The sequence below is a fragment of the Podarcis gaigeae genome (genome assembly GCF_964106915.1).
Source record: "Podarcis gaigeae genome assembly, chromosome: 7".
NCBI lineage: Eukaryota > Metazoa > Chordata > Lepidosauria > Squamata > Lacertidae > Podarcis > Podarcis gaigeae.
In genome coordinates, this window is record NC_139683.1 from 90,428,283 (window position 1) to 90,444,908 (window position 16,626).

The 16,626-nt window shown below is 45.2% G+C and overlaps 1 protein-coding gene across 1 annotated transcript; it reads right to left on the reverse strand.

The window, feature by feature from the left end:
- Positions 1-1,244: 1,244 nt before the first annotated feature.
- On the reverse strand, positions 1,245-9,229 carry CST3 (cystatin C). The gene is made up of 3 exons (XM_083748757.1): positions 8,355-9,229; positions 4,806-4,919; positions 1,245-1,643 (listed from the first exon to the last, which is right to left on the reverse strand). Exons 1-3 carry the CDS (start codon positions 8,574-8,576, stop codon positions 1,566-1,568), a joined length of 414 nt encoding a protein of 137 aa, XP_083604883.1. The 5' UTR covers positions 8,577-9,229; the 3' UTR covers positions 1,245-1,565.
- Between the last annotated feature and the right edge of the window lie 7,397 nt (positions 9,230-16,626).

Genomic DNA, 16,626 nt, shown 5'->3' on the forward strand with positions numbered 1-16,626 from the left:
TCATACAGGGCAACCAAAGCAGTCCAACACCACAGGACCAGACTGTGCTCCGCACACCCCTTGAGATTCATCTGCTGTAACAGTGGAAGCAAGTTCTCGATGGAGGCAAGTGGTTTTATCCTCAGAATGTTTTGCAAACAATCACATGGAGCTGCTGTCGGTTCTGCCACTTCCTTTAGGCCAGGCGGTAACAGGTCCTGCACCACCCAGAAAGCTCTGCTGGCCGACACCATGAGGCTGCAATGGAGGCAGGAAAGTAGTTTCTCTTTGCATCCTTCACTGCCACTAGGGAGGCTCGATGATGTACAAAGTAATATGTGTGTGTCTTCTCAGGTTTGAAGTTTGGCTAAAGGGTAGAGTATAACTGCCTTAAATAAATTAAATATGCATTGTGTTCAGCGACACTTACTTCCAGGTGTGCTTTTAGTCTGCAACCTTATTGGAAAGGACCCACAAAAACCGCATTTCCCCCAATTGTTTTCTCCCGTGGCAGCTCATATCCAAATGGGATTGTATTCAAATACCACATGGCATTCACCTGCCCTGCCAGCTCCACAATGACTTTGGCTTGTGCAAAGGGGCTCCCCCCACTGTCCCCCTGCACCCCCACCTGGCTCTTTGGGGGTCAAGACAACCTCTCTTAACAGTGCACAGGGGAAGGGAATATTTCTGTTTGGAAAGCTGCAATGTTTGCACAGATGAAATATGTTTTCAGACCCAGATTTTCTGTCCACACCCATGAAATGCTATTTCCTGCTATGCCCACCATGGTGCTGGTCTCCTTTTCAGATTTCCAGAGGACAGAAAAACTCCAGATTTGTTTATTTATTTTGGGTGGGGGGGGGGACATAAAGTGTCGGGCAGTAGTAGCTGAAGGAAAACCTCAAATGGATGAGGGGGAATTAATGAAGGTGCAAGAGGTTTGCGATCCACTTGAAGCTGAGGTGTGTGTATAGTCCCTAAGACTCTAGAACTCAGTGGGCTTTACCCACATGGAAACATGCTTAGCATGGTCCTGCGTATTATTTCATTCTGGCATCCCAAGAACCAACCTGGCAAAACTACTGGGTCTGCAATTCCTAAGGCTGAAAACTCTAATCTCCAAAGGCATCACAATTCAGTCAGGTGGTCTTGAATAGGGCTGATCAACTGGTGGCGAGAGTAGGGCCTGAACAGATGCTCAGAAAATATGACAAAAGCTATGATTTGTGTTTTTTTTCACTGTTAGTAATCACATGAGCCGGTACTGAATAATGGTACTTTATTCTTAGCAATGAATATATATGGGACACAAATCTTTTAAAAACCTCAGTCTCTGACAAGGTATGTTTCTATTTTTCATACTAATCCAGCATGAAAACACTGATTACAAACCTAATGATAAATCACAAAGAAAAAGTTTAGAAAATACATTTTAAAGGAAAACTACATGATTTGCTTGCATCCTGTAAGTATATGTCAGAATTTCAGAGTTAGTAACATTTGCTTGAGAATACATCTGGATTATTGCTCTTCTTGAATCTGGAGAAGACCACCAGAACAGCTATGATGAAGCAAACAGGCGTTTAGGTGCAATTGTTTCTCTTCAGGCTGATGTGGTTTGTCCAAGGAACAGAATACACCTGAAAGTTGCAAGTCACATGCTACAAGCAGGGAATGAGAGAGAGAAAGCCCATTAATATGACTAATATGAACTGCATCCATAGTAAATCAGAACATTACTAATTAAACTATAAGCATCCTAGTGATACTTCTCTCCCCAACCCCCAATAAACATCCTTATGTTGCACATAGCCCAGCTAAAGTGAAGCGCTTCTGTTTGTGTGCTGAGCAGTAAATTTTTACTGGGTTTAATGAGACTAACTTCCAAGTAAGGGTGTGCAGGATTGCACCTGTAGTCCCTTAAAGGCAATTAAATGTTAACTTGGTCTATGTTGTGCTCCTTGTTTTACAGCAGCCTAAGAAGACATAGCGTAGATTGCATGGGCACAAAACACTGGAAAATATTGCTGCACAATCTTTACTGTAATAAAGGGAGATTTCATAGGGGACCAAGAGAGACCCCCTCCCCACCCCAAACACCAACATTCACTGAGCTCTTTCCATACATGCAGGTCCACAACAGGATAGATCTGCTACTGACAGCAATGCCGCTTGCACACTCATTTATCCACAGTTCTACAAGGAGTTTTGAGACAATATGTGTTGTAATGCGAGTCTGCTTCACTCTCAACTTGTTATGCAGTACACAAGCATAGTAAATGTACAGTACATGTACATAGTAAATCACAGTAAATGCAAACATGTGAACATAAACTGACCCTTTTGGCTGTGGGGTAAGCACAGGTGGACAATACAAACAATAAAAATGCTCAGCGTTACAACAAGCAAGGTAAGTGAAGAGAAGGCCTGCCCTTCTTGAGGACCCAAATGGACAGAGCCACTCTCATGGTCTCCTCATCAAAAGGGACAACCTCATGCCATGTTGCCATAAATTTGAATGGCTATCATTTTCTCCTAGAGGGAAGAGTCAATGGGAAGCGCAGAATGGCGCCGGGGGGGGGGGCGGTAGGGGTCAGATACAATTTGTCTCTCTTCAGCTGTCCCCCAGACCATGTAGCCCAATGACTCGCCCCACGTCGCTTAATGGGTCCTTGTCTGTATAGGCTCAGCCCCTTATTGGCATCCCCGGTTTCTTGGGCATTCGGGAATGGAGATAACTTATAGCCAGATGAGCCCCCGAGGTTTCCCACCAGAGAGGAGCACCTGACTGAAGATTTTTCTTTCCCACAACCTTGATCCCAAGTACATTTTCCCAGTCAGAAGAAATGCCAATCATTCCTCCATCTGAGGAAAAGTAGAAAGGCTCCTGTGGCGGCCCTGGGAATGAAGCCTGCAGCTGCATCACCCCCTCCTAAGCTCCCTTGCTTGTCATGCCAGAGTGTGACAGAAGACTGAAAACTGCCTTTCAGGGAGACTTCCGTTCAGCTCATGGAGATCCCATGGCTCTACCCCAATGGGAGAATACAGTCTCAGATACAGTCCTGACATTAATGGGGCCAAAGCGCTGAACTTCAGCTGAATCAGGCTACATATACTTGTACTAGGTTTGGTACCATTTTAAGCTTTACTACATGAAAAATGTTAAAATGTGCAATACTACGCAATTATGTGACAGCCCAAAGCTGCTGACTGTTATTACAAGAAACATACCGTAAGTGTATTTACTTGGAAGGAAATCCCCCCTGAAATTATGGAGGAGATAAGAATAGCTAACTGGAATAAGACAAGTGCTTCTTTTCACATTTTTTTTTGGGGGGGGGGGACTTGTATAATGAAGTTTAGATAGTTGCACAGACAGGCACTGCTGATGCTGCAAAACTACTGAAAAGGTAACTTGAACTAGTTAAGGACAAAAAGGCTTTTTGTGCTGTGCTCAGCTAGAAGTCTTCCAAGTCACCAAGCAACTGTTTTGAGTTCTTTGACTAGGCAACAGCACCCCCAAACAGAAAACACAAGGGCTTCTTTGTGTGTTGAACAGAGGCTGCTGGAAAACCCAGGCGTTTTACTCTTTTTGGCTCCTGAGTCATTTGTTGGTGGTTGCTAAAGATTTCCTTTTTTTTTTTTTTTTTTTGCTTTTCTTTGTAATCAGCCAATTTTGGCAATTCTTTGTGCTCTAGTTGCTATAATGAATGAATGCAAGATGTTTCTTGTGGTGTGAAAACACAAGAAAACCATTCCTCTACTCCACAGACCCCCCCCCCCCTTGCACCAAACCAGAGAAAGCAGGCTGCACTTCAGTCCTCAGATTTAGGGGAATCCTCTGCACATTGATGGAGGAAGTAAGTAAATGGGTTGCACCGAGGTTCACATGTGCAGAGTGAATATGCACAGGACTGGGCTACAAGGACCAGGCTCTGAAGTGGTGGAGAAGAGAAACCCACATTCAAATCTTTACTTAGCCAAGAAAGTTTATGGGAAGCCTTAGGCAACTCCTTAACTCTCAAAGCCAAACTAAGTGTGTCTTTGCATCCATTGTGCAGATGTTTCAAACTGGAGTGAGGCTAATCATTAATGGGATTAGAGCCTTTCTCCCCCATCCAGCTGCCATCCTGATAAAATGCTTTCCAAAGCCAATATTTGCTTTGTAGAAAAATACCTCCATTGCTGCTTCAGAAGAATATTCTTAGTATCTGTCTGCTCTGATGGCATTATCAACCCCACCCCACTTACATTGTTTTTAAAAAAGCAGCACACAAAATGCAAAGACACATTTAAGATCATGTCTCAACTGGCCCTCACAGGGCTACTGGGGATAAAACAGACTAATCCCTTTATCAGCCCCACAGATATTTTTTGGAGCTCTTGCACAGCTCCAGTTCATTATAGGGTGACTTCAGCAAGAGAATTTCCTGGTACATTATTCATGCCCATAACTTAGAACTGAACATCTAAGGAAAACATTATCAGAACTGATCCCCAAAACAACATAATCCAGAGTGGAACTAGGAGAAAGAAGGCAACGTTTTACATGTTTACTGAGTTTTACAGGGTAGACGCTGTAAAAACAGTCAAGCAGACTGTTTAGAGAGAAAATGTATTTTCCCAAAAAAACTAGGTTCCTCAGATTTAGTTCCCACCACAAGGATATCCCCAAGCACTGCCTTTCTCTCCTTCTTTTTAAGCAACCATTCACTTCCAAGTTCAAAACAGTGCTGCACAAGTACCTTCATAATGAGGGACATTTTTACTGCCAATTATTGTATTCAGCACTGTTAAGCAATGTCCTTGTTTCTGCTACATACCTTTGCCAGCTCTGGTGCTTCATGGAATGCACAGTTCTCAACATCGGCTACTGACTTCGGACAAGTTGTTCGCCCAACTTTAACATCGAAAAAATAAAGGACTCCAGAGACAATCTGTAAGATGTGGGAAATGGCTCCTTTACTAGAGAGAATATTCAATATATTGCACGAGACCCGATGCCTTTTCTAATCACAAAAGACAGACTGGGATTCATCTGTGAACAGTGTCCAAGGCTGCCCCCCTGGAAAACAGTGAGAGGGACACAGGAGCCGCCTGTGCTTAGCCTTTCCTTTTAGAGAGGAGCTATAAATCTGCCTGCGTCATAGACATTTGGGTTATTTCTTTATGTCAAAGAGCTGACAACTGGCATTACTATAACATCAAGGAACAAGAAGAGAGTTGACATCAGAAGGTCCAAATCCAGGCCTTTATGGAGCTGCATGGCTTCAGGCTCACCCCTGCTTTGCAAGGGGAAAAGACAGGAGGTTATAGTGACCCCCACCCCTACACACAGACCATATCCAACAGAGGCACCAATAGCAGACCCTTAACCTTAAGGCGACACATCTCCATGATGGGAGGGCAAAGCATGCTGAATGCATCCCTTAACGTTAATAGGCTTTGGTTAACGCAAGTCACTGTCATAAGATGTGGTGACAGCTATTGGCATAGATGGCTTTAAGAAAAACAGGACAAATTTTGGAGGGATTGGTCTGCGTTAAGACTACCCGGGAGAAAATTCTACTCTATATTCTACATAAAAAGTCAAGCTTCTTAGAGATTTGGAGTGCATTTGGGGATTGATTTAATGTCTTTTTAATGCCCTACACAAGGATGGGAGAACTGAGCCAACTCAATAGTTCAATCATTAGGTTTCTTGTTGATTCTGGAGTTCACATGATTCTGCACATTTTATGCTGAAAGTAGCAAGAAAAGCCAAGTTCTGGTGTGCTGTCTGCAAGGAATGGCACCCCTTGAATCTGAGGGAAATTGCAGTCAAACATAACTATGCATGGGTTCTAGTTAGTGCATGATGGAGTTAAGACTGCAGGGTTAAGATTCATAGACTCAGCTAGGTCATACTCTCTTACCTCCATGAGTAAGTGACACTTCTTCTTCTTCTACCTTCTCTCTCTCCCTCCAAGACATGTAACCCACCAGGGAGGATGTGGCTAAGGTTACTCCCAAGATTGGAGCATGTATCTGGAAGTACAGTATATTCTGATTTTCCTACCCAAGAGTATTCTGCCTATGTTCTTCTTGCAGCTGCATGGAACAATGAAGGTATCAGACCTTTGAAGTCTGACCTTGTAAGTAAAGCATTTTAAACTTGCTTAGCTTTATGTGGTCTGTTCCTTGCAACAGGAGTAGAAAGAGGGGAGAATTGTAAAAGGGATAAGAAGGTTCTAACAACCTATATTCTAGCCCTGCATTTTGAATCTAGGCACCCAACCGATTATTTTGTTGTTCACCCACACATGTGGGTCCACAGGGATTCAAATTTTTAATTCCCCCACAGAATCATGCCAGCCTATACTGCATGCTTGCATAGCTGACTTGAACCCTAGAAAATCAAGATACCACCACTTGTTTCAAGATGCAAACAAATTAGAGAAAGCTACTTCCTTAAATTTCAGGAAATGTTTGCATCTTTTAGTTAAAAAGAGAAGAGGAAGTCAAGCTTGGGGGAAGAGAAACTGCTGGCTGAGCCCTAAAGATTATAGTACTGACCAGCCAGACACGAATAGCAATAGGAAATGTAAAGAGGCCTGGCTCTGCAGGATACTGATGTCTCAGGCCAACGTCTTCCTTTTATTTTGACAGTGCTGTCATTTGTCATGGCAACCAACTAGCTGTCAAACTGCATCAAAGGACACAGCTGTGCAGAAGTGGCAGAACTTCCACTGAATGCCAGTTGCTGGGAATTGCCAGTGAGGAGATGCTCTTTCCCCTGGGCCCTGCTTGAGGGCTTCTCTTTGGGGCATCTGGTCGGCCACTGTGAGAACAGGATGCTGGACTAGATGGGCCATGGGCCTGATCCAGCAGCAGGCTCTTCTTAGGTTCTTAACTCAGTAGAGCTCTGGTTAACAGAATGCATCTGGACACACGTTACACGTCTGTTATCAGTGTAAAGATGGAAGAAAGACCAACTCATGTGACCTTTTGCAGCCCCAATTTGCTGAAATTTTCAAGGGCACTTGGACAGCCCAGATTCCTGCTGAATTACACCCAAAAACTGTAAGGAGCATATCTGAATTAAGCAATATTGGAGGAAAGGAATCAGGGAAGCGCTCTTTGTCCTGTGGGATAAATATCAGCCTCACATAACCAAATGCTTAGTTCTAGCGAGTGCACGAAGGGATTCAGACCTAGAGCAGGCAGTCCTGCCAAGCATACCTAGGTCAAGCCCCCTCAGCTTGGGAGGAAGGGTTACCAAAGCCTTTATTTATTATCCTTCAGCATATGAATCCAACCCAAAAGGACATCAGGGCTGAAACTAAGTTAAATTGCCTGCCTTTTTTCTGCTGCACAGAAAAACACATAAAACTGAACTTTGAAGAGTTTGAAAACAAAACATTTTTAACTTACTAAATGTGTGGGCTTTTTCTATGCCAAAGGGGAAGTAAGGGGAGGTCTAACCGCCAATATTTCCATGCTTTATTTTGCTTCATGTTGTTTGATTTTAAAAGTCTGCTGGGGCTTGCTCAGCAAGAATATAGTTGCCCCCAAACCTGGATCTAGGCAACTAGGAAATTTGACCTTTATTCTTTTAAATCAATTACACACAAAAATTAAAAACAAACTTGTCCTAGGTCAAGGCTGTTCCAGTCACCAACAAGCAGCCATAGTCTTGGCTGCTGACTATGTAAGCAGGAGAGACTGACCTCCCCCCGGAATCCTGCGGGGGGGGGGGCGGGAGTCGAGCTGGAGCTGAGCCCCACCGCCTGGAAGGAGCCAGCTGCTCTGCTCTGCTCACAGGTCAGGCTGCCAACTGCTCGCCTTGGTCCTGCACTTGTGCCTTTACTGGCAGCCTGGAGCGCACAGGTTTAGTCCCATGTAAACATTCAGAATATTTATGTGCAGCGAGCTGCGGCTAAAAACACAGGAGGGGAGGCGGGAGAGAGGAGAGAAGAGCCCGGCCGCCGCCTGCTTCCCTCTCAGCTCGACCTCTTAAGGGGCAGGCAGCTTCCCAGGCGGCGATTCTTCCTGGGGGCTCCTCTCGCTGCCCAGGCCCAGGAAAAGAGAAAACTCTCCTCCCTGGGCCAAGAAACCTTGAGAGCGGGGACCCGTTCTTCGCCGCCTGACCAGGGAAGATCAGAAAGCCAAAGATACTGCGCGTGTAAGAAAAGACCTCCGGGTTCCCCTTAAGCCGCCGTCGAGGCTGCCAAGTCCCGCGCCTGAGAAAGCAGCTCCGCGCAAGGGGCCGAATGAAGAGGCTTCATGGGCTGCTTCTTGGGGGAGTCTCCCGCCGCCCCGGACTTGGGCTGGACTCCAGCCGGCCCCGCTCCGCGGTCATCCAGTCCGACCCGCCCGCCCAGCAGACTCACTTGCTTCCTGACCCGGACCACCTCGGCCACGCGGCTGGCGTACTTGTCGTTGCTGGCCCGGTTGTACTCGTTCATGGCGAACTGCAGCGCCCGCCGCGCGCCCTCCTCCTCCACCGACGCGTCCTGCACGCCCCCCAGCAGGGGCGGCCGCTGCTGGCCCGTGCCCGGCGCGGCGCAGAGCAGGAGGGCGCTGCACGCCACCAGCCACCGCCACCAAGCCATCGCTCGATCCTCGCTCGCTCGCTGGTCTCCTCCGCACGTCCGAAGCTGGGCGACGCTGCTGCGCGGAAACTGGCGGCTCGGGCGCGCGCGGCGCTTTTCCTCGCCCCGCCCCGCCCCTGCTCCGCCCCCCGAGCGGAAAGACAAGCTGACCCCCCCCCCCCGCCCGCCCGCCCGCCGGACTGGGCGGCGCCGCTCTCCTGCTTCGCGCAGCCTCGTGCCCGGTGGAAAGTGACGCAGACCTGGCAAGCCTTCCCGCAGCCGGGGGGTTTCTGTTGCACAGCTGCCCTTGCGCTTCCCTGCCTTTGCTAAGGCTCCCCATTTGTTGGCAACCAAGAGTCCAGGAGCCTCTTCAAGGCCTGGGGAGGAATCCAGCCTTCTTGATAGTTAAAGAACTCATTCCCCCAGGAGGCCCGGCTGGCCACCGAGCTGATGGTTGTCATGCATCTGTCTTGTTATAAATAAAAAAATTGCCCTTTTCCCTTATAGGGTATCCAAGAGCCCATATAGAGTCTTTACATAGGTTCCCTATTGGTAGGAGAAAATAACAGAGGCCAACCAGAGAATATTGAGAAGCAAAGCAGCTAGTAAGCCTGATCTTTATTAATCTGTTGCAACAGGGTGCTCCCCTCACACGCAGGAAAGGAGGAGGACCCAGAAAAATGCTGTGCAAGGGCTTATACTTTTGAAATTCCCATCCTGTAGAAATGTCTTTGCCTTGGCCTTTCTATGAGATTTTATTATTATAGGTCTTGTCTTGCACTCATGGGAAGATGCTCACTTGCTCTTAAAGGACCAAAAAGCTAATTGCAGCCTGGATACACTTGCCCAATTCAAACTGAGTCCAATTTGAATTTATATATGCCCATGGTTCTCAACTTTCCAAAGCAATCTGTTAAAACAACCATTCTTAAAAGTCAAAACAAAAAAATTCCTTCCAGTAGCACCTTAAAGACCAACTAAGTTAGTTCTTGGTATGAGCTTTGATAATATGAGTTGGTATGAGTTGGTAATACCAAACTTAAAACCATGGAGAGACCTGGTCTGAACAAAGACATTGGATTCTTATCTCATTATACATGACAAAGCCATTTTTCACCTTCTCACCCCTTGCTTTTTCCTGTAAGACCTATTGCAGTCGTTAAGAGTCGTCAACAGGCTCATCACAGCTATCTGCCAATCACCCATTCCTACCACCCTTCTGAGTAATACCCCTCCCCACCTTCTCACTATATAGAAGGGTCTGGTAACTTCTGTTTCAGTGTATCTGAAGAAGTGTGCATGCACACGAAAGCTCATACCAAGAACTAACTTAGTTGGTCTTTAAGGTGCTACTGGAAGGAATTTTTTTGTTTTGACTATGGCAGACCAACACGGCTACCTATCTGTAACATTCTTAAAAGGGCACCTGTCCAAATTAGTTAATTTAACTCTATAAGGGATCATTCCTGCTAAATCAAGGCATATACACTTTTCTTGTTATCTGAGCTTTCATGGATCCTGAAGCTTCTCCTTGGTAAAATTAAAATTCGGTAGAGAAGAGTAAGCACACAATTTGGTTGTCCAATTGAGATGAAAAAATGAGAGCAATTATGGGGGAAAACCTTAAGATTCACTGTGTGTAATCTGGGGGGGGGGGAAACTATGTGAAAATGATATGCAGATGTTAGAAAATAAAAAAATTTAAAAAATAATGTGTTGGAGATGTAAACAAAGAGAAGGAACCTTATTCCACGTATGGTGGACATGTCCTCAAATAAATAAATAAAAATTGGGACATGATCTACACTCATTTCCATTTCGCATTCTAATCAAAACATCCCAAATAATAATAAAGAGTGTTGCTTCAAAACTACCTGATAAAATATGGTTCCAAGAATAATACTTGGTTGTGGTTAGATTAATTTCACAGCTATACGGGAAAACTGAGATTAATAAATAAATACAGAACAAATGCTACTTAAAGACAGTATTGAATCTGCAAGAGATACAGAGAAGTCATAGAAGGGATTCAAAGTAGTTTTCTGGAACAGAAAGAAAGTGAGTGCAAAGAAAGAAAGAAATAGTAAAAAAGTAATTTCTTTCTGGGAACTTTGTGTATAGAAAAAACAAATCCCTGTTTGTGTCCTTTGAATAATAATAATAAAAAATGTGACAAAATTAAAATAAATAAATAAAAAATGGGTACAGAAGGTTGGCACACTGCAGAGTGTCAGGTGGGACAAGCAAATATCATCATCAGCTGCTCTATCGGAAAGCATGTAATATATGAGAATCCTCCATGAACATACTTGGGGTGTAAGCGATAAGACAGTATACATTAAACATAAAAACAATTACAGTACACACAATAATTGCCCCCCTTGTCAAACACATTTCAACATTCCTACATAATAACACATAATACACAACAAACTAATTAAATATCAGTTGCATATCTTGAGATAATTGTGATCTTTTACGTATGTATCTTTTCAATCCTGGAGCACGGTCTTGAGGTTCAAAAGTGAGAAAATGTCCATGCAATTCAACTCCTCCCCCCTTTGTCAGCCCCACTGCCCCTTTGAAAGAAATTGGTGTGGCCACTTAAAAATCTTTGGTGTCTGTTGTTGTTGCAGGTCTTGTGGTGGCGAAGAAGTGGCGAAGAACTGTAGAAGTGATATCCTGTAAGGGGCAGGGTTTGGGGCACTTAAAAGACAGAGTTAGAAAAAGGAAAGAGGCAAAAAGATGTCCTTGAGTTTCATTGTGAAGCTGCAAATAATAAAAATCTTAGCGCATTAAGCATTTTATTCATTTCAATATTATTATCACATTTCCATATAATTACTGTTATTATCTGCTAAGTTTGTTTGCTTTCCTTCATTTAGGTTTATATATATATATATATTATTAAATAAAAAATTACTCCACATGTAGAGAAAGAGAACTGTAAAAAATACAAGAAAGGTTAAAAAATAAAAAGCAAAAAATTTGATTAGCAGTCAGATGAAAACGGACTTGACGCAAAGACATCAGATTTAGAAAAGAATTATTATTATTATTATTATTATTATTATTATTATTATTATTAAGTAATACAAGGATATTATCGAAACCACACAGATTACTTTCTTTCATTTGGACTTATCCAATGAGGCAGAGGGACTATGTGAGAAATTTTCAGTACAAGCTGATAGGAATTCCTAAGACAGAAAACCACAAAATATTTCAGGACTTTAGTTGCAGTTTTGGTACTTTTGTCAATATGAAAAGGGAATCTGTGTTGAATTCAATTATAGGTCTGGTTTTGGAAGGTTGTCCTGAAAAGATCCAAGTAGTTGGTGGGGGGAGTTGGAAGGGGAAGCAGAAAAAATATGCTGAGAATGTGACTGGGAGGAGCAGAAAAAAATAATTTCCATCTACTTTTCATGAAAGTGCTTGACGTCTAAGTACATAATGTTCTCTGACTCTTTGTACCCATTTTCTGTTCCAGAAACCTGACAGCTCTAGTTAAAATTCTTCTTTGGCAATCACTCAGAGCTGAGTAAGATTGTCTTCCATAAACACGGTTTTAACGACGAGTCTGTAGGTGACTGTGGAGGCCAAGACAGTGGAACCTCGACTTACGTACGACTCTTACATTACGACCTTCAGCAGGTGCTTCGACTTATGAACTTTCCCCTGGATACAAACAGAGGCCTTGCCAGCAGCCCGGAGCTCACCTGGCCGGCCGGCTGCAGAGCAGCGCTGAGGCCTCTGCTGCCAGGGAGGGGGCCCCCATCCCACCCCCGAAGCTGTGGAAGAGGTGCCGCACTGCAGCCCCAAACCCCACTGAGGAACTAACCTGAGGAAGTCCAGAGAAGAACCCGGCCTGGCAAGGAAAAAAAGTGAACCTGGACGAAGTGAATCAGCTCTTTACTGACCCTTGCCCCACCCCCGGCTTGTAGCCAAGTAAGCCCACTCACCCTCAGTGCATGTAAGGGAAAAAAGTTAATTTTTTTCATCTACAATACAGTACTGTCTTATTTATTTTATAGTACAGTACATTATTGCCTTCATTTTATGGATCCATGGTCTCGTTAGACAGTAAAATCCATGTTAAATTGCTGTTTTAGGGGGTGTTTTTCATTGTCTAAAGCGGATCAATGAACTTTTACATTACTTTCTATGGAAAAGTGCGCCTCTACTTATGTATGTTTCTAGTTATGACCAGATCTCCAGAATGGATTATGGTTGTAAGTAGAGGTTCCACTGTAATGGTTAATAAAGGTAAAGGTAAAGACCCTGCCCGTACGGGCCAGTCTTGACAGACTCTGGGGTTGTGCGCCCATCTCACTCAAGAGGCCAGGGGCCAGCACTGTCCGGAGACACTTCCGGGTCACGTGGCCAGCGTGACATCGCTGCTCTGGCGAGCCAGAGCTGCACACGGAAACGCCGTTTACCTTCCCGCTGGTAAGCGGTCCCTATTTATCTACTTGCACCCGGAGGTGCTTTCGAACTGCTAGGTTGGCAGGCGCTGGGACCGAGCAGCGGGAGCGCACCCCGCCGCAGGGATTCGAACCACCAACCTTTCGATCGGCAAGTCCTAGGCGCTGAGGCTTTAACCCACAGCGCCACCTGCGTCCCTGTGTAATGGTTAATACTTCTAAATAAATTACTTATGTCCAGCATAATTGAAATGGAAATACTTTGTCACTTGTACAACTTGTATACAGTGGTACCTCGGGTTAAGAGCTTAATTCATTCTGGAGGTCCGTTCTTAACCTGAAACTGTTCTTAACCTGAAGCATCACTTTAGCTAATGGGGCCTCCTGCTGCTCTCGCGCCGCCGGAGCACAATTTCTGTTCTCATCCTGAAGCAAAGTTCTTAACCCGAGGTACTATTTCTGGGTTAGCGGAGTCTGTAACGTGAAGCGTCTGTAACCTGAAGCATCTGTAACACGAGGTACCACTGTACAGTGAGATTACACAAGCACCCCCCACTCAGCTCTCTTAGTCTTAATTCCCCTCGTTTACTGACGCACATCCACCAAACCCAAAAGTCAGTTGCCCTGTTGTTATCTTTTCATTCAGCAGCCTAACAGCCCACGGATAGAAGCTGTTCTTTACCCTGTTGGTGTGACTAATCCTGCTTCTGTATCTTCTGCCCGAGGGCAGGAAATCAAGAAAGTGCCGGCCAGGGTGTGAATCATCCCTGAGAATTTTCCGCACTCTCCTGAGGCAACCTTCTTCTGCTATTTCATCCAGCGAATTCATGGGACAGCCCATAATATCTTGTGCTGTATTCACCACCCTCTGTAGGCACTTCCTATCAGTTGATGTCAAACCAGCGTACCACACTGTGATGCAGTATGAAAGGACACTTTCTATTGTTGACCGGTAGAAGATCATCAAATGTTGATTGACATAATACAGAGATGTAATACTAAAAACAAGCCTAAAGGTGGTCCCTATGATCATGTGTTTTCCTATACCTACATAAGCTTAAAGTTAATATTTGTGCATGTATCAAAGCTGTCTCATGCAGCCACAAAATTAATAAATCTATGCCCTAACAAGACTGGTCCCAATGAGCTGCCGCAGCACCACATCAAAAGTCATCCATTGCCAATTATTTTCTAATTAAATAGTAGCGAAGATTGGGGGCAATTTGAATCAAAGAAATGCTGTGTAAGGCTGCTTCTGAGAAGAGGGCCAGAATGTCATGCATGCTTGAGCTGAGATTCCTGCATGGCAGGGGGCTGGCCTAGATGACCCTCAAGACCCCTTCCACCGCTCTACAATTCTGTGGTTTTAGAGAGGCCTGCCTTTGGATGCCAGGTTTGAACCCCTCCTCCCAGATCTATACTACCTGAATTTATCTACAATTGTTTTATCAATAATATATACTTAATGGATGTGGGGAACCAGGAAGAGTAAAGATTTAATTTTGTTTCTAATCTATTCTAACCCAGATAAAGGCAAATTAAACAAATTACAGTACTGGGGGGAGCAGAGGAGACCCAATTACTAAATTTAAATCACCACTAGATGTTGCCATAATGTAGGCTTGTTTCTGCTCGTTGCCTCTTAATCCTCTGCCAAGGCTGCTGCCATCTGCACTTGAAGCTCTGCACTCTTTTGTTAATGCTGATCACGTGGAGGGAAGACACACAACTAGGCAGACGTACGTTAGTCTTGTTAGTCTTTAATTTTTTTAAAGATAAACCCCTCTGGAAATTGTTACAGTGGAAGGCACAAAATTTGGCCGCGTGAAGTGGAAATCCATCAGCCTTAGGAAGAAACTTGTCCAGATACAACCTAACATCACCTCTTCTAATCAAAATGCAAACATGCAAAGCATTTTGAACATTACAGGTGGGTTTAATCCTGTATCTGAAGTTGTTGGAAGACTACTGATATAGACAGCAGCTGGGCTGTTATGTCCAAAATCTGGAGTCCACAATTTCATAAAAAGATTAAGTCAGATAGAAATAAGCCAAGAAGTGAGAAATGGCAAAGCAAGACTCCTTTTTATGTATACAAATTGGGTCAACAGCAGGAAAAAACCATAGGGGGCAACCCTGAGATAACAACTTCTGAAATCTCTCAGCTGACTTTTGAATCACAGTTGTAGTCAGGGCATGCACAAATTTTAAGCCATTTATTTGTGGTCAGTTACAACTCGCTCCTGCTTTCCTGTACATCCTCCAGCAGGTGTCAGAGCTTCAACTCTAGATATTTTGGTCTGGACTGGAGACAGCAGGGAAAATAGGCATTTAGAGGGTTCTAGTGGGTGCTCCCCACTTAATGTGACTTCACCTACACCCACAGGGGTCCAGAATGTGACCCCTGCATAAGTGGGGGGGGGCATCTGTATAATCTACTCTTGCATATGGCTTTCATATTCTTATTCAGCTCAGGGTGGCAATTTTCTAACCCTTCTGGCTTTGGAAAAGCAGGGCTTGGCTAAGACTAGAGTGTAGTGTAAAGCAAACAGATACCCATACTCTGCCTCCTTGTGGTGGAGTCTGCTACCAGAATTTTTCTACGGTACACCACCACCTATGGACTGAGGCTTTTCAATGACTTGGCCCATCCCAAAACGTACTATAGATTCTGGCGTATTAGACGACCCCCCAAATTGGCTACGCTGGGCAGCTCTGCGCTGGGAGAAAGCCGCTTGGCGTAGAGCGGAGCCTGCCTCCCGCTGCTTCTGAAGCAGCGGGGGACAGGCTTTGCGCTGGGCGGCTTTCTCCCGGAGCGGAGCGAAGCCCGCCACCGGCTGGTGCTGCTTCAGAGCCGCCACAGCAGCAGTGGGAGGGAGGCTCCGCTCCGTGCCACCCATACCCGGTGTACCTTTTCCAGGGTTAAAAAGTCGTCTTATACGCCAGAATCTACGGTATAAATCTGCCACGTAGGAAGCTGACACTGTGGGGTGCCTGAGCACTGTGTCTGACCCCTAGCTTCATTTCCATGTAGGACAGTCACATAAAATTCCCTCCCTGCCAACAATTGCCAATGCAACCACAGGCAAGTACCGTATTTTTCGCCCAATAGGACGCACTTTTCCCCCTTCAAAAATGAAGGGGAAATGTGTGTGCATCCTATGGGGCGAATGCAGGCTTTCGCTGAAGCCTGGAAAGCGAGAGGGGTCAGCGTGCACTGACCCCTCTTGCTCTCCAGGCTTCACGAAGCCCTGCGCAACCCTCAGGAGCCCGGCGCGAAGCCGCGCTGGGCTCCGAGGGGTTGCACAGAGCTGCCTGCACTCCAAAGCCTGGGGCGCACTAAAGAGCGCTCCTGGGCTTCACCCAGCTCTCTGCAAGCCTGAGGAGACCGGCGCGGCTCCCTAGGCTTGCGGATAAGCAGGCTGTTCTGGGGGCTGGGGAAGCTCGGGCTTCCCCCGTGCCAGCCCCGTGCCTGGGGGGAAATAATTTTTCCCCCTTTATTCTCCCCCCCCCCCGCAAAAAACTAGGTGCGTCCTATGGGGCGAAAAATATGGTAACTCACGACTTTTCATCCCAGAAGATAACCTGGGTCATCCCAGATGGCTAAAAATAATAATGGGTGATTAATACTTCAAAATAACCCATGG